At 40.2% G+C, this 25,788-nt stretch overlaps 1 protein-coding gene across 2 annotated transcripts; it reads right to left on the bottom strand.

Annotated features, from left to right (window-relative positions):
- Window positions 1-1,005: 1,005 nt before the first annotated feature.
- LOC149821849 (putative voltage-gated potassium channel subunit beta) lies at window positions 1,006-19,627 on the bottom strand. Of its 2 annotated transcripts, XM_089980656.1 has the most exons (5): window positions 19,527-19,627; window positions 18,806-19,423; window positions 14,744-14,887; window positions 1,665-1,829; window positions 1,006-1,473 (listed from the first exon to the last, which is right to left on the bottom strand). In XM_089980656.1, the coding sequence occupies exons 2-5, from the start codon at window positions 19,367-19,369 to the stop codon at window positions 1,360-1,362; spliced, it is 987 nt and encodes a 328-aa protein (XP_089836782.1). In that variant the 5' UTR covers window positions 19,370-19,423; window positions 19,527-19,627; the 3' UTR covers window positions 1,006-1,359. The 2 variants fall into 2 exon arrangements, with proteins under 2 accessions (XP_089836782.1, XP_089836781.1); XM_089980655.1 differs by having other exon boundaries at window positions 18,806-19,550.
- Between the last annotated feature and the right edge of the window lie 6,161 nt (window positions 19,628-25,788).

The following is a 25,788-nucleotide window of genomic DNA, read 5'->3' as shown; positions in this document are numbered from 1 at the left end:
CAGCAAGCTCCTTAGAGAGGAGGCAACATCCTCAAGGTTTTACACCACTGGAGAAGCAACTGTAGCTTGGTAAGCCCGAACCCGAAGGGGTTTGGTGCAGTACAGGATGGGGCCTAGGCCGCTAGAGAGGCTGTCAAGGTTCCAATCCCACGGGCATAACCCCCTTGAATTATAGCCGAAGCAAGGCGACTCCCTTGGGGCAAGGATTGTGCCATGGTTTTATGCTGACGGAGAAATGACCATAGGTTGGCAGACATTGACCAAAACGACCAGATCTCTTACTACAGGTGTGATTTCTCCGTTCCTCACGAAAAAAAGTGTAGCCTGGCAGGAATTCTGAGCATGGCAGATCTCTCACTCTGGATATGGTTTCTCATGTAAGGGAAAAAAATGGATATTTCAGAGACCCCAAGGGGTTACTTACATGGCCTCAGGCTTGTGGATAGAGAACGTATCCCAAGTTCAAATCCGTGTAGACACCCCCTTATGCAAAGCAAAGCAAGAGGCTCCCACAAAGTTTTGCACTGCTGGGATGGCGATCCTCTAAGTACAGCAGGCTAAAACCAGCACGAACAGGTCTCTGATCCCGGATGCAGTTTATCCATATAATAAACGGAAAAATAAGATTCAACTTCAGCATGTGCAGAGACATGCACAAGTGCACCTTATCCTTCACCCTTGTTGAGTGCATCCACACCATCTTGTTTAACTTGGGATATCCATGGACTGGAATCCGAATTTAGACTCTTGGCTATGAGAATGATTCAAAGGATCCACCTAACCCCATTTGACCCCTCAACCTTCACATTTCCCAAGGCCATAGTGCAGCAAGTGTATAATGTGCATGTGTTGAATAATATTAACTTGACCAACTCCTTGGTTCAGTTGTTTCAAGGTGATTTTCATCAACGCGTATCCTTAACATTGAGAAAATCTGTGTTTTGAGGTGAAATTCCCGTGGGAAAACAAGCACGAGAAACTGGGAGAGGCAAAATAGATGAAATATGCAGTAGTTCAAGAAACATAAATAACCACAAAACAAAACAAAAACAGAACTTTTACATTTTCCCGGGCTGCATTCTCTACAGCAAACAAGATTTTTGGGTCCCAAGAACACGAAATGTGCACACAGCATTTGTCTCCTCCACGGAACATCCCTTACAAGAACAAAATAACAAAAGAAAAGACTAGGTCCCAATAATTTGTATCCCCACAACCATCAAACGGAGAAGGAAATGAGAGAAGAGAACCAATTACAATAGCAATATGTGATCTGCAGCAACTTCAATTTGAAAGCTGTTGAATGTGAAATCATTTGGGAAGGCAACTCAAGACATTGATCAATGGGCAATCATTCCTTCATCTGTATGATTCAGCACGCTTCGGCTTGCTTTGAATGACCATCTCGATTTTTTCCATCACATCCGGTGTTAACAGCGGAATGACGTCAATGGCTTTCATGTTCTCCTGAATCTGTGATAAAGAGTTAATGCAGTGTTCAGGATAAGTTTGCTAGTTAGAGAGCGTACCTGTTCAGGTACATCAAAATCCTAAAATAATATCTAGGAGTAATTATGAGATAATAATCAAAGGACAACCATGTGAATGAAACCAGGCAAATAAATCACATTTGAGATTCACAAAGGATAGGAAAAATGGGATACCTGGCTCTCCTTTGTGGCACCTGTAATAACAGATGAAACATTTGGGTTTGAGGCACACCAAGCAATTGCAAGTTGAGCCAAAGGCACACCCAATTCATCTGCTATTGGCTTCAATCCACCTACTTTTTTCAACACATCATCGACCAATGACCTGCTTGCCAAGTTCTACAGGGCACATCAAACTGATCAGGGATGCTGACTGCCACACAGAGAGCAGGATAAAGAGCAAAAATGGTAGACAAAAAATATTTAAGGGTCCAATTGCTTAGAGGAAGATAATTCCCCAATGATAACCTTATATGTAAGAAATAATTCAAATATCAACCATGAAGAGCAGGCTCGGTACTTGTGGTGTCTATAAATTATGCTGAATATTCATCTTCCACACATTAAATCATCAAGACAAAACTACACACGAATTGATGGCCATCACAAACTTTTTAAATTATTGCACGTGTTTACAACTATACAGTCTACCGGTTAATGCAATTACTGTATCTTGGGTGACATGGTCATGCTCTCCATTTGAAATCTACAACTAGAAGTGTAGTAATTATAAATAGCTGTTTCTCTTCCATTTAGTCACAGAGGCAATCATGGCCACTGCCTCATTTATATCCAGCCCAAAGTATGCAATAAATCATTATCCATTTGAAAGCCTAGATGCAATGTAAAATACCAAGACAGAAAACATTATCGAAATATACCAGAACGTCTAAAAAATATAGAACCAGCTTGTTACCTTTTCAGTTTTCACCTACTTTTGTCTTGTGTCGGTTGCCCTAATTTCAGTGGATCAGAATTACTGAAAGTGAAGACTTTTAAAGGGTTCTTAGTTAAGATAGTAAACTGAAGAGTAAGTCTAACCTATTGACTAAGCATCAAGCGGGAGGAGGATGCCTACTACATAAATAAATGACCTAACAAAGGAATGTGACACATGGGATGTGGACATGGTGATTTTCATAAAAAGTATGGCAAGGGAACAACTTTATGTATTTTATATAATAAATAAACACAGTAAAAATATAAGAGCGTAAAAGATCCCAAATTCCAATATTGCAGATAGACTCAAGACTCAAGATTCCGAAATTTAAACAAAGAACCGCCAATGACAGATTATATGAAAAAAATCAATATCAAGAAAAAGACTCATGCAAAACTGAGATAAACATGCAGTTGACCATCCATGAAGTTATAGTTACCATTTTTCTTGAACCATGTGTTGGTCACTGTCATGTTTACATCAGGTATGCAAGGCCAAGTGTGCTATTCTTGCAACATAGGTGTTTACCATCTTGCATGATGTGGTCGGTTAGATTGGAAACCTAATCCATCGACCACCTAGGAGGAAACGAACGATGATAATGATTCATAAGAAACAAACAAATAAAGGAAGAACAAGGAAGTAGTTAACAAAATGGTGAAATAAACAATAACCAAAAAAGGGTGCAAGTGGAAAAGGGGACGTCCAAATAAAAGGTCCAGTTCTTAAGCAAAAAGACCCAAGAGAAAGGCCTAGGCAACAGATTAAGCATAACCAAGAAAAGGGAGGAAAGACCCAAGTGATGTGGAATAGATTATAGTAGCCAATATCATGATGTAAGCCCTTGTGTATTTTTGGTTAAGATGCAAAAAGGATTCAATTTGCAGACTATATTGATTGCTGTACAATAAAATGCATTCCTGAGGAGGCGATTCCGGTTTTACAAACATTCCTGAAAAAGTAAAGGAACACAGACATAGAACATTATCAACACAAAGTGACACTCTTGAGTAAATTGTTAAACATGTAAGAACTACCTAAAGCTCACTAGCAATGTATAAAGGCTTAATAATGTCAATTTCTGAAAATGTAAAAACCAGATAATGACCTAGATTACCAAGAGAGACATCACATGAGAAGGATGTGCAATGAGAAAGTGGAGAGAAAGAAAAAAACTGGAATTGGTTTCATAATCTTGGATCTGATCATGGTGACAAAAACAAGGACAAGGTGGAAGGAGGGTCAAACCGCATGCTGTCAAAGGCTGGAACATAAACAGATTGAAGATGCAGCAAGACAGGGAACTAACAAAAGGGAATAAGCCCTGTTTATAGAAGAAAATGCATACAATGAACATACAAAGAGGAACACGAAAAGACTACGGGTATGTTTGGTTGGATTTTACAAAAGTGAAAATAAATCACTTGAGATTTTGAATCTCATGAGATTCAAAATCACATGATTTGGAATCTCATATGATTCCGATTCACATGTTTGTTGGTGTCAGGAAAGAAAAAAACAAAAAGAAGTAACAACGGGTCGCTGGAGGAGCTCCACCTCAACTCAACCCCTCTCAACAGTTGCAGCTACCCCAACCCAAGAAATAGAAAAAAGAGATTGAAACAGGGGTTTGCGCCATGGCAGGAAACCCTATTTGGATCGATTGGGGTCAGTAAAGCTAGCCGGAGGATCATTTCCGGCAAGCTCCACCTCTGGAAAACCTTGGAAGATGGTTGTAGCGATCCCAAAAAAAGAAAAAAAGAAAAAGGAGGTTGAAATAGTCTTGCAAGCAGGGACATATGAGTCGAATGGAGGGTGGTGGAGCTCGCTGTAGGAGCCCTTCCAGCAAAGCTCCACCTGCTTCAACCCCTTCGAGACGGTTGCAGCAACCTAAACAAAAAAAAATGAAAAAGAAAAAACCCATACCTGAACTCCGGCAACCTCTCTTCGCTTCTTCTGTTGATGTCTCTACTCTGGCGAGCTGGATGCAGGTGGTGGTGGACTGCTGCATCGCCCCCAACCCACCACTTATGAGGCAAAGAAGAACATTCACATTTTTGCAAAAATAAGGGCCCGTACATCACACAACATCACGGGTGTGATTTCAAATCATATGATTCGAAATCACAAGGCTCGTGAGATTCAAAATCTCATGGGCTGGAGTGATTTAGAATCACATTTTATTTGAAATCACATGGGCCCCTTTTCTCATGTTTGGTTGGTCATGAGAAACGGGGCCATATGAGAATCACTCTCATTCAAATGAGAGAGTGATTCTCATGGGGCTCACCCAAACATGCCCTAAGCATCATCAAATACACCACAAGACTACAAAAAGATGCTAGAATGATCACAATAGGTCTACAAGACTTTGTGTAGTTTATGAAGAATCTGCAAACTCACACATGATCTCGGCATGATCTTACCTACACTAACACTGATTGTATTTTCACGTATTTGGGGGGAACATCGAAATCTAGCTTGGACAACCACAGCCAGCAGACATTGATTAGATGTACCACACAACAAAAACATAGGTATTGGGTTCTTCAAAACCAGAAAATATGCAAAAGAGCATATCTCATAATTCTTGCATAGTTGCATTGTATTTTTCTCACGTTTTATCACAAGGCATCTAATTCATATTCTCTTCTAATTTCCTTTCTTGTAAGAAGAAAAAAAGGGGGGAAAAGACATGCAGTCGTTATCACCAATTCATCCAACTTGTTGGCTCTTTTTTCTATATAAAATAATTCACAAAATTGATCTAAGCATACACTGAAGAAGTTGTTACAACCACATTTTCAAATGGTAGACGTCTTAATATGCTACATTATTACAATAACTTGTTAACACTGACAAAGTTTGAAGAGGAAATATTTCATTACAACATTAGAAAATCTTCTTCATTCCTCCAATGGCAACACAGGACAAAAGGCACCCCATGGATAAAAAAACTCATCTATGAGTAATCCTAGTTTTAGTATGATTATGTGTATATAAAAATCTACATTCTGGGTATTCTAATTTCATGGAGAAGGAACCTTTGATATAAACAGATGAAGAATATGCCAAGCATCCTCCAAAAACTCATCTCTTATATAATGTTGAGCTGAAATAGGCATGAAGGTGAAAGTGTAAAAAGCTTGTTTGACGGAAGTAGGCACAAAAAAAATATGGTCATGCCTTGAATTCATGTAAAATTATGGCCAAGACTCGGAGGTCCCAAGCTATTCCTTGGCTCTTAAAAGGACAAGTCTAATATTGCATGCCCTAGAAACACACACATGATTATGTTCATGTTGAATGCACAGGACATGCATACAAAGGGGGTAAATGAGCCAAGATTCTCATAATAAGCATAGGATTGACATGCTTGTTTAGTAAATGAGCCAAGTTCGGGGCTGAGCTCAGGTTCGCTACATGTTCAACAAGCTCAGATTCTCATATTAAGCTTTTTAACAGACACACACACACAAACACAAACATAAACACACATACACACACAAATAGGTAATACCAAATGGTGATATATATATATACCCTCCCGCACTCAAGTTTTTTTAAAGTGCCGCATCGATGCACCACACCTGCACCAATGTGACATAGGTTGGCACCAAGTTGTGGATGTGTTTCTTGTAGCTTAAAAAAGAGGGTATACCTATGGCTATGACTTAATCATTAGGAAAAAAGGCCAGAGAAATTGTGAATAGAAGTGCCAAGCAATGTGCAAAAACTCCGTAGTTCAACTATCCAAAAATATATGTTACACAAACATTGACACATAGGCGGATGCTAGACATCAATTCAAGAAAATCCTAAAATGTAGACACACACACACACACACACACACACACACACACACACACACACACATATATATATATATAAAGAAAAAGAGAGAGAGATGCAAAAAACGATATTTAGAGCCTTGAAAATTTACAAAGATTTTTTTTATAGAACATTAATAAAATTTTGGACAGTTGATTTTTCGAACCTTATAAAAACTCACCCATGTGTCGGAATCGAATGCTCCAAGAGTTGATCCCCATAAAATCAAGTACATAGATCACATCTGTATGATCAGAATTTAAAACTAAAACGAAAAAACCCGAAACACTGATTTAGCACCGATATCGACAATATTTTGAAAATATCATGATAACATCAGCAATATCAAGTCAACCGATATTATCTGCAATTTATTGTGATATTTTCAAAATATCGCGATAATATCACAATATTTTTGGGAAAACTCATTTTTTAATATTTTAAGCATACATTTTTTAATTTATTTGTTTCTTTTATATTTTTAAACCTTCTAAAACTTATTTCTTTATATTTTTGCAAGAAAAATCATGCAAGACTATTATTTTTCTTATCTTTGTTCTTATTATTTATATTTTTTCAATATTTTTAAACTCCCAAGATTTTCCAACTTATGAAAATCTCTCCGAGAAAATACCTTGAACGATATAGGTGACTATATATATATGATGTGAACAACTCTATGTAGAGCAACATTGGCATCATCTGAACCATTGGGTCAAATTTGATCCAATGGCTTAGATTTAATCTCAAAGCTTCATAAATAATTGCACACTATCAAATATCATTCATTAACTGCCCCCTCCCTCACAACTGTGAATCAGGTGCAATGTGATTGCACAAACTAATTTGAGGCCCCACCTGGCTGCATGACACCTGTTGTTGGGCTCCACAAAAATGCTAAGGAACAACTTAATTTAGTCACCTGATCCATCCTCAACTCATAGACATTTCTACCAGGTTCTTACTGAGAACAGTTCCATGGAGCTCCATCAGAAGGAATTCTTATATGGGTTCGCTTGTGTGCATGAGTGGAATTGGGTTAATCACAGTAGTTAGGAAAGCATGGTGTGCACACTATGATTGTCCATGAGAATGGTTTGGCATGCTTGTTGAGAGAACATTGGCAAAATTAAATGGCCAACCCAAGAAGAAAGTCATCAAGAAACAGTGGTTATCAGGTGGTCGTATTACTAGGGTTGGATTCCTCCACAAGATGAACTGCTACCTTCTTTTAGGTCACATGAAAACAGGATTGGGCAGTTTCTATGTCACAGGGATTCGGCCAACAGGGTGCCACACCCACGTCAACGCGACTCGACTCGGGTGCGGGTACGGCACCCAGTGCAGTCAAGCCGACCTTGGGTGCGGTCAGCGCACCCAGGGTCATAACTGTCCATTTTGGACCAAAAAAAAATGAAAGGTGGTTATACAGTGTGTGTGTGTATTTTTAAAGTGCCGAATCGCCGCACCCGCACCTATGTGACAGGGCAGTTTCAAGTTTTGCTCTTAGAGATAAGGGAAATTTTTTTATTGCTGCAAATTGTTGTTCGCGTGACTTGACAGACATAGTGGGCCTTGAGTTGGAAAGTAACGGGCAGAAGATCAACGTCAATTCCAACAATTGCAGGTAGTGAGCTGCTATTGAAGCAACTCTAGAAGATAGAGGGATACCTAACACTCTTGCATGACTTTTGTTAATCAGCAACCTATCATGGCAGTCAAATTTGTTGATCCCTATCCTCCCTGTCTTTAATTCTTCAGCGTGCTATGAAAGGATACTCATTCTACTAGAAAGATGAATCTCTAGCTTGGCACCCGAAATATAAAAACATTAATTGTAAAATTGCAAATCTAGAAAGGTAGGGCCATGCCTAACACTCCACTTGCACGATTTTTGTTAATCACCAACCTATCATGGGAAGTGAAATTTGTTGATCCCTATCCTCCCTTATCCTATGAAGTACCATTTATGTAGGGGTTGACCTGTAAAATTAAATCTAGACCATTGGATTAAATTTTTATCTAATGTCCCAGGTGACGTCGCAAATGTTTTATGCAGAGTTGGCCGCATATTCCCCTTCCTTTTATATATATATATATATATATATATATATATATATATATATATATATATATATATATATATATATAGAGAGAGAGAGAGAGAGAGAGAGAGAGAGAGAGAGAGAGAAGGGAGTAACGTCAAACAAGCATTTTGTTTGACGTTATTAGGATGCACGGGTGTTCAGCAGTGCGCATGCAAAAAAATGACCCTTAGCGGTGGTTGCGACCCAAGAAACTATATCTCATTCAGGACTTTTATGAAACACTTCGTCGACAATTTACACAAACCCCACATCTTGAATAAATAACAATAGGAGCACTAACAACATAAACATCCAATTCAAACCAAATTTTGGCAATAGGAGTGGGCCAGTATCCCTGGAAACGAAGATGAGCAACTTGAACAGGCTTTAAGGACAAAGGTATATCAAGTTGATTAGGATTAAACCTATGTCACATAGGTGCGGGTACGGGTGCGGGTGCGGCGATGCGGTACTTTAAAAAAACTTGGGTGCGGGGAGGGTATATATATATATATATAATTTTTAACAGTTCTAAGTTAACACTACGTGTATGTGTGTGCATTTATGTATTTATATATATAATATAGATAAAAATGGACTTGATTAAGGTTAACTGAATCTACTTTTGGATAGAAATGGAGCTCAGTGTGGTTCACTTCACCTAACACAAAGGAAGCTGTGTCCAAGTGTCGCACCCGCCTGGGTGCGGGTGCGACACGGGTGTGGTGCCCTGTTAGAAGAGTCCGTATGACAGCAATAGAGAGAGCCGGATTGTCTCTATTTTCATGGAAAAATACAATCTACAAGGTTGGCCCTCAAACCGGGTTAAAAATCAAAGTTGGAGAAGAGGTTCGGGGGTTTGGAAAGGATGGGTCACGGTTCTTGAAGATTTCTGTCATGGTGTTCAAATTAAGGTTGGTAATGGCACGACAACCATGTTTTGGCAAGATAATTGGATTTGGTGGCAGGATGAGCGGCTTAGGGATGCATTCTCTAACCTTTACGAGGCCACAGGAAGAAAATATGCTCGGGTTAGTGAGGTTTGATCGCCCCATGATGCTACTTAGGAATTTCTCCTCCGAAGGAATCCATAGGACATGGGCTTTGAACAATGGTCAGCTCTCACCACTACCGTTGTACACCCGTTAACGTTGGAGAGAGAAGATGCAATGAAATGGAGGTTCTCTAGTGAGGGTGTGTTCAGCACATCATCTCTCTACATGACCTTACTCGTGCCGGCAGTACAATGGTTACTGATGAAGGCACTTTGGCGAGGCAGCCTCCCACTTAGGGGCTCGCTCATGGCGTGGCAGATCATCCTAGGACGGGTTCACACTGAAGTCAGATTGAAGCTCCACAGCATCCACCTAGTAAGTCGTTGTATCCTATGCTGCAAGGAAGAGGAGACTACAACATTTATTCTGGACTGTGAGTTTTGCAGGTTATTACTGAACAAGGCATGGGGTGATCTCAATCTACATTGGAATGATTTTACTTTCCCTAGGGACATTAGGGTTGCTATGCAACCTAACAAAAATGGTTAAGAAATAGAAATTCATTTGGAGAGTTTGGGTGCTTTCTGCATGGAAGCTTATCTGGACCGAGAGGAACAATCGCCGGTCTTGAAACTCCAAGTCTGATTACATAGCCATACACTCATGCCTAAGATGGGAGGTCTTGTACAAAGCAAGCAGGAAGTGGCCTGGAACTCAGCTAAACTGGATTGGAGGCAGCCGGATAATGCTCTAGCGCTTCACGTGTTCCCTGCAAGCTGTCACATGGGTGCGGGTGTGGGGATGCGACACTTAAAAAAACTTGGGTGTGGGCTATGTCACACGGACTCTTCTAAGAGGGCACCGCACCCAGGTGGGTGTGACACTTGGACACAACTTCCTTTGTGTTAGGTGAAGTCAACCACCCTGAGGTTCATTTCTATCCAAAAGTAGATTTTGTCTGTCACATGGGTGCGGGTGCGGGTGCGGGTGCGGGGATTCGGCACTTCCAAAAAATCCGGGTGCGGGGGTGCGGCAGGGGCAAAAATGTAAAATATATATATGTATACATATATTTTTTGTATATTGTATATGTATGGTAGTTGTTAAGGTCCATGACATTTATGCATGTTAGCACGTTCACCCCAAAGATGAAAGTGATGAGTTGTGGAGCATGATTCATTGTTTTTGCCCTTGCAGGAAGGGGGGTCCGGGGGCTCCCCCCGGCGCGGTTCCCGCTGCACGGTCAGCGGGTGGGGGTCCAGGGGGGCCGCCCCTGGCGGGGGGTTATAGGGGGGCAGCGCCCCCCCCCCCCCAAAGAAATTTTTTTAATTCCGCAGCCCATTTCATAGGGCAATTTTTAAAAAAAATCCAAAAAAATGGACAAAAATGACCCTGGGTGCGGTCAACGTACCCAGGGTCGGGTTGACCGCACCCGGTGCCGCACCCGCGTCAACGCGGGTGCAGCACCCTGCTAGCCGAATCCCTGTGACATAGGATTCTGTTAACCCTAATCAAGTCTATTTTTATCTATATTATATATATACATAAATGCACACAAATACACAGTGTTAACTTAAAACTGTTAAAAATTATATATATATATATATATATATATATATCCTCCCTGCACCCCGCACCTAAGTTTTTTTAAAGTGCCGCATCGTCGCATCCCCATCCGCACCCGCATTCGCACCTATGTGACATAGGATGCAGGGGTGCGGGAGAGCAAAAATATAAAAAATTATATATATAAACAATATAATGTTTATATTACATATAGATTTTTAAGCAAATGAGCCAACCGAACCAAGTTTTCCCTAAAATGGGTAATTTTTTTTTCAAAAATGGGCTTGTTTAGCCGGGATTGAGAGAGACTGAGGTACACAGTAAGGGGGAAAAGATTGACTACTGAGAGAGAGGCACACAGTATGAAAATGGAGAAAAAAATAGAGAGAGAGAGGTAGCTGAGAGATTGAGACGAGTGGAGAGAGATTGAGAGATAGATTGAAGGAGAGAACGAGAGAGAATAACGTACCTTGAAGATGGAGATTGAGTTCGCACTCGCCGGACGGTAGCAGGCGTCACCGACGTCGGGGTGTCGCAGCTAAGCAACGTCAAAACTCGGAAGACAGGAAAGAGGGAAAAACAGTTTTGCCCTAATCCTTAGGCTCAAGCCCATTTCATCGGGCAATATTTTTTTTCTTTTAAGTCTAAAATTTGGACAAATATGACCTTGGGTGCGTTGACCGCACCCAGAGTCAGGTTGACCGCACCAGGTGCCGCACCCGCGTCGCATTGCGTCGACGTGGGTGCGACACCTGGTTGGCCGAATCCCTGTGACATAGCTCTATTGCGTATCATCCATAACCACCTTGCCAACAATGCCTTGTTGACTTATGCATGTTATGAATCCCCAATCCACCAAGGTGTAGTGCTTTGGCAATCGTGTGCCAACTTACCAACGAGGTGAAGGAGCCTTCTGATTTTCGGAACCAAATAAACTGTTGGAATAACCTAATGAATCTCTTTTTTGTTTTCTTAGGATTCTTGAAAATCTGCATGAAATGCGAGAGCATGGAGGTGATATTGAATCTTACCAGAGTGATACGCCCTGCCCTTGAAAGCGAACGGGTAGCGCAATTCTGTATTTTGTTGGATCCTATCCTCTAGGTGAGTCCAAGATGTAGTGGTAAACCAAGATATTTCATGGGTAGATAACCCTCATCACAACCAAAAATATTAGCAACCATCTTTTGCATCTCACCAGAGAGATCATCGAGCACCAAAATCCAACTTCTAGCACCATTCATGCGTAGACTAGATATTTGTGCAAAGCTTTGAAGGATAATCCATAAAACCCAAAAAAAATTCTCATATGCTTCACCTAACACGTTGTCAGCAAATAGAAGATGGGAAGTATAGACATTGGACTACCATGCATCTCAGCAGAGGATAGCATAACAAAAAGTAGCGGTGAGAGGGGGTCTCCTTGGCGCAACCCCCTCTTTGGTTTGATCACCCATTTCCCCATTAATGGACACCGCAATGGAGGAGGCAATTAACAAGCCTTCAATCCAAGAAATTCATTTTCCATCCAAGTCCAGTTTTCCCATACAGTTTAAAAGAAAGGGACAATCTAAGGACAAAGGCTTTCTCCAAATCAATTTTCAAGATGAAAGACTTTTTACTCGAAGTTTTGATGGAGTGTAAGGCTTCTTGCGCAACAAGACAAGACTCATGTAGCTTTCTTCGCACTTTGAGATTCGGATACGAGAGAGCCCACCACACGATTGAGCCTTGATGCAAGAACTTTGGATATTGTTTTGAAGACGGTTCCCACCAATGAGATGGGTCTAAACCTTTCAATTGCTTCGGCATGAGCGTCCTTAAGGATGAGAATGAGCAATGAATTGCCCAATGATAACAGTAATTGTGCATTGGAATGAAATTCAACCATCATTTGAAGGAGATCCTCTTCGACAAATTCCAAAGACTCTTTAAAGAACTCAATTGGAAAACCATCCTTACCCAGGGATTTACCATCGGGCAAGCTCTACACCGTGCTTTTGATCTCATCCAATGAGAAAGATCCAATGGTATCCCTATGGGTGCAAACCTTGAAATATTGTTCCTCCAATCTCCAATGGGTGAATTTGGCTAGATCTCCTTCTATTGGAAGCACAAGTGGAAGAATTTGATGTTGAGCTCATCCGACTTAAGCCAATGTGACTTGGCCCGTTGTTTCCACCTAATGTTCTCTAGCATCTGCCATTCGTAAATATGTTTTACCAAATTTTCCCACTCCCATTTAAGAGAAGGGGCCCTCTCAACATCAATCCCCTCCTCCTCAAGTTGATGTAGCTCTTGCAATTGAGACTCCCATGCCTTGATAACATTGAATTTAGCTTGACATTTGCACTGGTTCCATTCAATTAGCCTCAATCTCACGAATGATAGTTTGGAGTGGAGTTTCAATGCAGCCCACCACTCCATACAAGGGGCCTCATTCCACCATTCCCGAATAAGTTGTAAGATATTCGGGTCCCGAAGCCACCAAAGCTCCATACAATTTTTTTTTATGTGCGGAGACCGCCAAGCCCCAAAGTTAACCAAATCATGGAGGGTTCCAAAACTGAAATAGGGTTGGTCAAAGCACTCATATCATGAAGTCGTTGAAGCATTGGCAAGGAGATCAAGAACTGGTCTAGTTTCCCCATCACCGGTGGTGTTCGCTTGTTGGACCAAGTAAAATTGACCCCTTGTGTAGGGATCTCCGATAAGTTGCAATCATCAAGAAGTTGCACAAACTTATGGATACTAGTGGTGTACCGCTGGTTGGTGTTTGAATCCATTATTCTCAAAATTGAATTGAAGTCCCCTGCAATGCACCAATGATTTGTGAAAGATGGGATGAACTCATCAGGAATTTTGTTGAGTTTGTTCCAGAAATTCTCTTTGAGAGAACTTGTACATGGTCCGTACACGATGGTAAACAAAATAGGGACAAGATCCAGAACAGTCACGTGATACCTTGTGACAAATATTGTTTTGTTGCCATGTCATCAGGGACACATCTGTAATTTGGCTTGTCTCCATGATATATCCAAAAATGATTGATGTTCCAAGCTTCTTAATAGATACAAACTCACCATAGTTCAAAAATGTTGTGTTGTGCCCATAGCGTTTAGGGTTCCTCGTCATAAAAAAAAGTTAAACCCGCATGAGTTGCTCGAGTGGTGTGGGCTAGGGAAAAGGTGTTGACCCCTTCGTCCCAGGTTCAACTCCCATTGGGTGTGCAGGTACCTTTAACTGGTGGGCGCCGTAAGGGCTTGGGTGTGTCAATGTCCCCACTCGAGGTTTACCTTGAAAGGGGCGGGCACATTAAGTGACCAAATGCTCAGCAAGGGTTCCTCGTCATTAAAAAAAGTACTAAATTTTTTAAATATATCATCCCATTTTTTAAATTTAATTAGCAAGTTTCTGCTTGACTAGATGAAGCCAAAGAAGCCTCCATGACCAGGAAGGACGAAACAATTAAGATTACTATATCTAGTACCTTCATAATTGCAACACTAAATGCAATAGTTGGCACTTGAAAGCATGGTAACCAACTGAAGCTATCACACTGTTTAAATAACACCCTCATCTCTAAAGTTAATCATAATAGTTTCTTGATATTTCGTCGCAGAAACACTACTTTTTTTAGTTTTCTTGCATAATTACTTCTATTGATATTTTTTGTGATATTTATAGTGATGCTTTAGCAGATACTTATCTTCAGCAATTGGGATTTCCACGACTTCATGCATAAATAAGCTACAAAACTTGAAAGCAGACAGAATTGGTACTTAGCAATCCAAGATTCAAAGTCTAATAGATCCATAATGTTCAACATTTTACCTTGTAATTTTCCAACGCAAACCGACTATCAGGAGGTATAGTTTTGTTGTTGTATTTGCCAGTGAGAACTCCAGATGCAAGTGGGCTCCAGGTTGTAAGACCTAGACCATATGTGCTGTAGAGAGGAAGATACTCAACTTCAACCTGCCTCAATATATTAAAATCATGTTTAGAGACAAAACCATTATATAAGATACTAAAAACATAAGATCACTGGCAGTTATAGATGGGCACAGCAAAAACTGAACTTGTAAGACTTAAAAGTCATAAATACATAAACAAGCGTGCGTTGTTTTGTGTGCATGTAGGCATATCTAAGGTTTTCTTTTACTTTTGAATAACACTAAGAGCACTCATGAATTGTTAGATATCCTCCTAAAACCTTCAAAAGAATTGTGAAACTATGAATTGGAAGAATAGTATAGCAAGGGTATTTACCCCTACAATTAACTCTCTCTAATGATTTGTATAAGGTTATCTAAGACATTGTAAAGTTAATTTTTGTCATATTGCTCCAAATGACTGCATGATCACATTAGACAAACAACAAAAGTATTCAAATTATGAAAAACTTATAATCCTAGCCTACATTTAGAGGGCATTTGAATGGCGGGACGCACTTGTTCATTGAGGAATGGGAGTCCCGCCAAAATGGGATGCACTTGTAATATGTGTCCCACTTTTGTGAGAAACCATTGTCACACCCATGCATCTTGGATGCTGCCAGGCAGGATGACAGCATCCTGGCTGGCAGCTTCCAGGATGTCAAAACACACCTTAAGGATTTGCACGTGAAAGGCTAAAGACAGAAATGAACTTACCACCTATTGTATAGTCATTGATAAAGAGAAAAACATGAGAATAAGTTATAGAACACTATCAATAATGAAAACCATCAAGAAACATATGGAAGGATGCACACACAATCCAAAGCAAAGACTGATACAGTGGCCGAGGTAAAAGCTTAATTAAGAAGCAACGTTTCCAAGAATAATCAAAGGACCTCAGCAATCTGAAGGATGGAAGGCACCACAAACAGTAAACCCTTCTGGCTGCAGATATATCACAGGTAAAGGAAATCATATGGATCAACGATGATGAAGCATTATCTCAAGATTCAATAGAAGTGGTGGATGGTATACCAGAAGTCCTTCCCCTATGGTGGTCACATTTCACATGTCTTGCTTCTTGCAACAATGACAAATGATGCATCCAAAAAATAGAAGCCGTCCTGAATTGCGACCTTATGCTAGTGGTGGCCAAACTTTCAATCCATGCAATGATATAAGACGTGAGCCAACAGTTACTAAGTTGCCTAGACTAGATACTTAGCTAGATGCAGTGCTGCAATGCAACTTCTCTAGAATGGGATCGATCAAGATCACATGAACAGTGGAATCAATGAATTCTGAAGAAGAGCTGTGTCTGTGACCACAAAAACTACGTAGGCTGTTTCACTTACTAGAGCGAGAACAGCCTAGTCAACCAGGGATACATTCCAGCTTAGTTGTCATATGTGCTAGGCGGAGCCTAGGCGGTGAGCCCCTAAAAAGGTCTAGGCAGAGCCTAGGCGGTACCCCAAATAAAAAAACATAAAAAACATAATAAGAAACATGTATACAACATAAAATCAATCAACAATAAGCAATAGACAAATAATATGTTGTTGAACACTGTAAAGCAATTATATTACATAACCTTAACTTGCTCAAACAAATTAAGAATAAATTAACAATTAAATAAAAAAACAGTACAACTAACAATGTGAAGAACAATATACAAAAAATAAAATCATGTATACAAAAAAATTAACAACAACAATAGACATAATACAAGCAATAGACAAATAATGTCTTTTTCTTCTTCTCAACAATAGACATAATACAAGCAATGGACAAATAATGTCTTATTCTTCTTCTCAACAATAGACATAATACAAGCAATGAACAAATAACAGATCTTCTCCTTCTTTTCCTCCTCCTCAAAGAAGAAAACAAATGATTTGTCTTAGGCTCTAGAAAAAGCCTAGGCGACGCCTAATCGGTAATATAGGCCCCACCGCCCAAACCTGGTCGCCCAGGCAGTAGGGCTGCACCTAGGTCGCCTAGGCCGCATACAACTAAGCATTGCAGACAAGGGAGAATACTACACTCTCATTGTTGCATACTTGCATAAAGTTACTTCATGATCTATACATTGTAAACAATATATGAGCAAGCTCTAACGAGGGAACATATTTTGCCACGAAGGGTCATTTTCCTTAAGGCGATTTTTTTTCCACATAAGCATGAACAAAGGGCACCGCTGAACCAGAGTTACCGGAAGCTTCTTAGATAGGTGGGAAGCTCGCTTCCCAGAAACTCGCTTCGGAATCGCGATACTCCTCTCTTCCGAAACTTGATGAGAACCTCGATTCTCCCACGCTTCTCATATGCTTTCCACACACTTTATCTATTCTTCTTATAAGTTCTCTTACTCAACTTTTCTTGTTTTTTATGTGTTTTCTCTCACTTTTCTCACTCACTTCCATGTGTTTTCTCTAAATTGGTAGTCATTATTTTTAGATTTTGTTAAAAATTTAATTTTTACACTATAAAACATGAAATTTAATTTTTTTCACTTTTATTTTAGTTTTTATTTGTGTTTCATTTTGATTCCCATTCAATTCTTATATTTATTTATTTTTCAATCCTCGCTTCCCGCTTCCTATACATTTTTAAATGCATCGCACCGCTTCCTAGTCTGGCAACCTTGCGCTGAACCCATTATCCAAGCCAAACACATGAATTGATATTCCATGCCTTAATTCAAACTATGTTGCTCTTTCCAGTCAATCTCTGATCAATATAAGACCTCATGTGCAATTCTTTAATTGCATTTCTGATGGCCTTGCATGTATAATATAATCAATTTCACAAGAATAATGGAGGACCATAATTTTCTTAAAAACAAAAGAGGGAATAATGGCAAAAGCTTCTTCCTTGTAGTCACCAACCAAGAGTAAAATCAGTGGAGATGAAACAAAGATGACCATGGATTGGAAAACAATCTGGTACAGTTGGCAACGGCAAAGAAATGAGAGGGAAAAAAGGTTTTGCAATTAGGTAAGAATAAGTGCAGCAGAAAGCAAACAAGAGGAAAAAGAAAATAAGCAGAACTGAACCGCAAGAGATTAGCTGCAGGTAGAAAGACCCTAAAAGATGCAAAAGTGGATGCGTACTTAGGCCCTACGTAAGCCTAGACACAGTGATGTCCTTATCGGCAACAAAAGTGTTTAGCCTACACAGACAGACAACGATCGATGTCCTTATCAGCAACAAAAGTGTTTAGCCTACTATGTAGAACTAGACACAGTCAGACAACGATCGATGTCCTTATCAGCAACAAAAGTGTTTAGCCCCTTCCACAACAAACAATCTCCAAATTGATCACCTCCATCTAAAATCAGTTTGGCAGGGCTAAGGATCTCAGAGGAACTTCAATCTGTCTCTTAAAATTCTTCAATAATTCTCGGAAATTGCAGATGAATGAATGAATAAAGAAGCAGAAAAGAAGGACAACAGAGGCATTCTGAAAGACCATAAACTCTGATCGATTGGAAGCCTAAACCATCATCCTTAGGGCTCGAACAACACCTGTGAAGCAAAAAAATCTTCGAGTGGTAACATGGTCAGGGGCTAAAACCGCAACACAAACACCCGTGCAACCAATATCTTCCCGACCCAACTCCAGATTCGATCGATCCAACAAAACCAGCTACCTTTTTCCTACCAAAATTCGAACACACCCACCATCCCAATTCACAGGATCACAATCGATCTCCGTCACGCAGACCTAAAACTATTACAATAAACCAAAAGGGCGAAATGCGAGAGACCAAAACCAACCCAAATCAAATGGGATAAAACCAAATTAAGAAAATAACAAGATAAAAGAAAGAAAAAAGGCACGAAAAGAAACATGTTTGTAACGACCATCAACAACAAAATCTCCATCACCAACCAAAGAAAAACAAACGAACGAACAAAGATTAAGAAGGAATCGATGGATCCAGGAGCGGACCTTGTGGCGGGAGAGGAGGTTGTACTCTGGCTGCTCGACAACGGGGCCGACGAGGTCTAGGCGGTGGGCGACGGACCAGGCCTCGGTGATCTGCTGGGCGGACCACTCGCTGGTGCCCCAGTAGAAGGCCCATCCCTGGTCGATGACGTAGTTCATGGCGCGGACGGTCTCCTCGATCGGGGTGGAGGCGTCGGGGCGGTGGCAGTAGAGGACATCGACGTATTCCATGTCGAGGCGCTTGAGGGAGGCGCGGGTACCCTCGACGATGTGCTTGCGGGACAGTCCCTTGTCGTTGGGACCGGGACCGCCCCAGAAGATCTTGGTGGAGATGACGAGGTCGGACCGCTTCCACCCCAGCTCCCTGATGGCCTGCCCCATGATCTCCTCCGCGCGGCCGTTGGCGTACACCTCCGCGTTGTCGAAGAAGTTGACGCCGTTGTCTCGGCAGCACTGGAGTATGGACTTGGCCTCCCGGACGTCGAGCTGGTTGCCGAAGCTGACCCACGCGCCGTAGGACAGCTGGCTCACCCTCAGCCCCGACCTCCCCAGGTTCTTGTACTGCATGGTGGCTGCGGCCGGATGGGTACCTGATCCTCCTCCTCCCGTGGTGGCGTTTCTCTGCGAGAGAGAGGAATAATAATAATAAGATGATGATGATCGAGAATGAGGAGCAGAAGCAGAGAGAGAGAGAGAGAGAGAGAGAGAGAGAGAGATGTTTGACCTCGCTTTGTTTCAGCGAGGGGACTGAGGAGAGGGCGAGCGGTGTGGGGGAAAGGCAGACTGGCAGAGTCTCACTTTTTTCTGGTGAGAAGTTTTACTGTGCTGCCCTTGTTGTGGCAGAGGTTTTGCGGGTTTGTTATATATAACTACTAAAATCTGTTTCTAAAAAAAAAAAAAAAAAATCGGATTCCTTGGTAGTTGTTGGCTTTTGAGTAGGAATGGTGGTGGACTGACGCCCCCCACCCATCTTCTTTTGGACGGGGATGGAAGACATGAAACCAAGAATGAACTAGAGATGAAGGTTAAAATAAAAACTGCAAAACTGCAAAATTATTATCATACCATTATAAATATTATAAAATATTATATATATATATATATTAATTCTATCATAAATTTTTTTTCTATTTTTAACTAGTCGTGCACGGTTTCATTTTTTTTTCTTTTCTCTATCAGCGAAAAGCGGCAGCTAGAGAAGGCTAGAATGAATGGAGCTTGCCTCACTTCCCTAGGATCGGGAATGCAAGATATAAAACGAAGAATGAATCGGGGATGAATGTGATGAAAAGAAAAAAAAAGAAAATTTTTATTTAGGCTACAACCTTCCTCTCATTCCAAAAATAGGTTTACTTTTTTGTTAGTTTACTAAGTCAGGTTAAATTATAAATCCAAGGCTTTGTTGGGGAGTTAAATTGGGAAGAAATGAGAGTGGAGATGATACATTTTTTTTTTTACAGAGGAATGGGGATGATATTTAACGTGGGCGTAATTGATACCACCTATTATCACAGGTAGGAGTGGCAATTTCTGACACGACCCGCCAACCCGACTCTTAGGTGGGTTCGGGTTGGGCTTAAGCCAACCCGTTTAATAAACGGGTCGACCCGCGTAACCCATTTATTAAACAGGTCGGGTTCTGGTTGGGGGTATGCCAACCCGCCAACCCGGCTGACCTGTTTAATAAACGGGTTAGGCAGGTGGGTCAACCGGCCAACCTGCCAACCGTTTGCCAACCCGCCAACCCGACCCATCAACCCGCCAACCTGACCTGCGAACCTGAGAACCCGTTTACCCGACCCAACCCATTTATTAAATGGGTTGGCGGGTCGTGTCGGGTTACCCGTTTATTAAACGGGTTGGGTTCGTGTTTGCCACAGCCGACCCGTTTAATAAACGGGTCGGGTTCAAGCACGATTGCCACCCCTAATCACAGGTGCTAGAATGGTGTTGGAGTGGAGACTGACCATTTTCAATTAGGGGGTGGGTGTCATTTGGTCGGGTTTACCTTGACCCAACCCAAACCAAACCAAACCTTATAGGGTCCGGGTACCGTGACAAATAAGAAGACCTAATTAAGACCCAGGTTTAAACCCAAAGGTTCGATTAATATATGAATTCGGGTATAGTTTGTGAAATTTTATACCAAACTCAGGCCCAACCTGAGTTCCAATTAAGACCCGCAGATTTTCAATATAAAAATAATAAAAAGTGTTATTTTACCATATTTGATGCATGTAGTTTTTATCGAATCTTGGTATGGTTTTTTTTTATAGTAGACTCAATTAGACTCAGGCCAGGACTCGATACCATACCCAAAAATCTGGTCCAAGTATGGTTTCACTTGAGTCCAAACCAAACCCGACCCCTTGACACCCTATTTTAGACAACTCCAACCTCATCTCTCATTTTCATCTACACTCCCATTCCCATACAATCATCATTTATATTCAAACACTTAAAATATTTATTTCTGTTTTTGTTTTCACATTATATGCAACATCCGTGCTTGGCATTTCTCGCACTGCATAAAAAATGACCTTTTTCTTTTTTATGAAGATTACTGAGTATTTCTTAATTAAAAATAATACAATAAACTAAAAAAGAATCAGTTTTTTACAAAACAATGGATGTTGACCAGAGGTAGGAATTCAGATGGATCGAATCCAAAATGAAGGTTTTGCAATGTTTTGGCTGTTCTGAATCCGATTTCCATCTGAATCCCATTTTAAATCCGAAAGTTGGCTTAACATAATTTTTTTCTAAAAAAATGTTGTGAGAATTAAGGATGCAAATGCAGCATGTTTCAGATCTCAAAATACATTGGGGACAGTCGGATCGGGTCGGAACAACAAAAAATTGCAAAGATGCCTTCCTGAACCCAACCCGTTTGCAACCCTAGGGAAAATGAATTAGGTTGGCCCATGTTTTTTTTTTTAGTTTTTATAATTAAAAACCATTGTGGCTAGTCTCCCTTCCTCACCAAAAAGTTGCATCCAGCTTCCACATCACAGCGAGAAATGTATACTTGTGGGTTTCAACTCAGGTTGTCTAGACAACTTGGTGATGTTTACAAATCGCCCCACCTCACCCTGTTTGGACTGGGGATGGAGAACATGAAACTGGATGGAGGTTAAAATCAAAACTTGTGCGAAGATGGAAGCAGGAATGAACTTACGCTTTTCCCCGCCTGCCTTACCCTACCCCAGAGCCGTACCTGTGTGTTTTATGGGGCCTGAGGCAGAGGGAAAAAATGGGCCCCCTATTAATGGTAGGAGTTCGGGGGCAGCGCCTCCTATTTTTTTTTTAAAGAATCAAAATAACAATAAAATGAGCCCCTAAAATTTTTATGGGCAGCTCGGGCCTTAAAAATGGGCCCTAAAATTTTTTTTGGGCCTAGGGGCCCTGAGGCCCAAGCCTCATTGGCCTCTTTACAGGTCCGGCTCTGCCCTACCCCCACCCTCCGTCCACAATCCTCGTTAGTAAACCTTCCTGTCCTTTTTAAGGATGACACTGGACCGAGGAGAAACAGCCTTTGGCTTGCTTGGTTTGGACCGGGGATGGAGGACATGAAACGGGAATGGAGATTAAAATCAAAACCCATGTGGGGATGAAGGCGGGAATAGAGGGCATAATTTTGAGACAGGGCAGGGGTAGAGACCTTGTCCTCCGCCCGCGCTCCTGTCCACTGCCATCCCTATGGCTCATGCTTTAAGGTAAATGTCAAATTGCACCAAGTTGTTAAAATAATGAATACCTGAATCAATGTTGTATGAATCAGCCGATTCCGATACTCAAGTGAATAAGCTAAAAAACAATTAAAAATATTACATGTCAATCTGAACTTGACACATGTTAAAACCATTAAAATAATATTAAAGAAATAATTTTAAGTAATTTTTTCCTTTATTAAAAATACCCGATTCAGGGGTGAAGCGTATCGATTTTCTGTCGAATAAGTTTCGGGCCGATACTGACAACATTGGTGTGAAATAAAGAAAAAGAGAAAATGTATGATGGTTCTGCACCATAATACCACAAGGTGGTACATACTCCTGTTCCATAGATCTTGCTAATAAATAGTTAGTCTAACAGTTCAAATATAATTAGCATGATTTATTTAATATTTTTTAAGATTTCACCATGTTTAATACAGCCCATAATTCTATTTCTTAGAATGTGAAAATCAATGGCTCACAATTTATTAAAATACAAGTGGTTTAAAATGATATAAATCATCATATTTGAGTCAACTTTAACACATGAAAATAATAAATAGAATATGCTAAACATGATCCATTTCACTTTTAGATCTTAGATCTGTATAAATTAAGTGTATACAAAGCTATGGTGATACAGTACCACCGTAGCAGGCCCCAAAGAAAAAAAAAGGGCCTTTCATTCAAAATGAGAGGAGTAAAACAACATGAAGTTATAGAAAAAATGAAAAAAAAACAGATACAAGTTTGATTTGGTTTTAATTTCTAACAAATTGTAAAAAGAAGACGTACATGTGAGATCTTTATTTGAAAAACAAATCAGTTTTATATAAAGTACAGGTTTTTGAGACAATACATGAAATGATTTAATACAAAGACTCACTAAAATTGGATTTATATGTTTGTTTTCAAAAAAGTCTATTTTCAAATACAACTTTTCACATCCTAATCTTTTTTCTCAAAAGAATGGAATTCTTTTGTCAACATTTTTTAAGCCCAAGAAAAGTGGATGTAACAAAGGTTAATCACATGCACAACCAGACCAAAGGCCAAACCAATTAGTATAGAAGAATCTTATCTCCAAGAAGAGGAAGCATAATATGAAACTAAGCACTACCATAAACCAATGTTGTCCAAATCATATCCAACCCTAGTAACGATTCAGAACTGAATCCAACTGAACCCATGTTACAAAAATATTGAAAATATTAAAAATATTTAAAAAAATTTAGAAACATTTAAAATTAATTCAAATCATCTTGGTTTTGTATAAGTTGTGGCCGATTCGCAACGATACTGACAACATTGTTTTAAACATCATTAGGAATTTGCATTTTTTTTGCTAAGCATTATGAAAAGAACTAGTTTTATTTCTTTTTTGGGGGTTGACCTTAAGGTCACCTATGAACCAAGTTCATAGTCAAGATAAGCTAGAATATAAAATAATGTTTGAAGTTTGGCCACTTTTAGTATTTGGTTTGTAGAAGCCACGATAGAAAAAACAACTATAAAGATGCTAAGACTAAAATGTGAAAACCCCAGATAGGGTCACCCACACCCGATCCATTATAGAGTACATCATTTAAAGGCACTCACACACCCAGTGAGAGTTGGATCTAGAACAAAGGGGTTTGAAGCAACAAAGATTGCAACACGAGGACTTTTCAAGAGGTCACTCATTCTAGTATTATTCTCGTCCAAGCACACTTAACTTCCGAGATTTGATTGAATATGATGCATTATTAGTAGTAGGGCTTGAAGTTAAGAAAAATAAAGAGTCATCTTATATATATATATATATATATATATATATATATATATATATATATATATATATATATATATATATATATATATATATATATATATATATATATATATATTAAAGGCAAGCTCAGGTTAAGCAAACCCCCACTAGTTACACAACATATCATTGGGTTTTGAACTTGCAATGTCTCAACACATGGTGATGTGCACTAACATCTCCTACCAAACAAGCGGAGAATGAGAGAAGTGACATGGTGCTCTCCATGTTAAAACACCCAAAGGTCAAGCTCTCCTTGTCTTGAGGGGAACCCATAAGCCAATTTATCATGAGTTTTTTAGCCTTGGCCATGAGATACATGGCCTGATCCAATTGTTTCTCATTGAAATCTTTAAGAGTTTATCCATTCATACCATATTGATCATGATCTTTTAAGAGTAAGTATGTTTGGTTGCATTCAAAATTGATTTGGAATCTCATGCAAATGAGAGAGTGAATCCCATTTGCGCATGTAGCCAAACAGGTTAGTTGAAATCTCATACAAATAAGAAACTGAATGCGACTTAAAATAACATTTTAAGTGACATGTGATTCGGTGGAATATTAATGTGAGACCAAACCCATACGGATACATCCCTAATCTTGTGTAAGACCGAAACCCGAACAAAACCAGTACATACACCTCTGTGCTCCGCTCCATGTCTCAACTTGTCTCACAATTGTTTAAGGCAAGCTGGGGTTAGGCAGAACCCCCGAAGTTATTATTCAACTTACCATTGGGTTTTGAACCTGCAACTCCCACCACAAGGAGACGTGCACTGACAGCTCTTACCAACCACACGAATCCCCAAGTTGGTAAACTTGTCCCACTTTTCTAGACAAGTACATCCATGTTCTTGGAAACCCTACATAATCAGGATTTTCTTTTTCTTCCATAACCAAACGCCTCTTGAACACAAAAAAGAGTTGGTTTTGCAAACAAGGGTATCATTGTAAAGGTTTGTATAAGACAGGCCTGTTTTCATTAGCCAAAAACACTGTAAAGCTGGAGAGGAATAGAGCCATGTGAGTATGACGTGGCAAAGATCTGGCCACGTGCTGATGGGTGTTGGCTGCACTCAACCGTCCACGTGCAAGAGGCAAAAGGCAAAAGCCAATGACGTTATCTACACTTTTAAACATGAGTAATTTCTCTAAAAGGACTTTGATTATTACGCTTACCAATACTCTGGCGAAGAGACCATCTCCGAGGAGCAAGGTATTGGCTTGGTTGATTATTCATGACCGGATAGAGACCCATGGATGGGTTTTCAGTTTCCCAATTGGTGTGTGCTTTGTCGACAGGCTGAAGAAACTACACAACATCTTTTTTGGTCGTGTGAAGTGTTTCAAGAATTGTTTTCTAAAACTTGGAGGGCTCCATCAATTGTTATGCGGAGGGTTGCTTTGCGTTAGATCTTATCCTCGGCCCTGCTATAAGTAGACGCGAAAAAAAGTTGAGG

The sequence above is a fragment of the Nuphar pumila genome, chromosome 11, assembly GCF_984573655.1.
Source record: "Nuphar pumila chromosome 11, dmNupPumi1.hap1.1, whole genome shotgun sequence".
Taxonomy (NCBI): Eukaryota; Viridiplantae; Streptophyta; class Magnoliopsida; order Nymphaeales; family Nymphaeaceae; genus Nuphar; species Nuphar pumila.
This window is presented reverse-complemented; position numbering and strand designations above follow the sequence as displayed.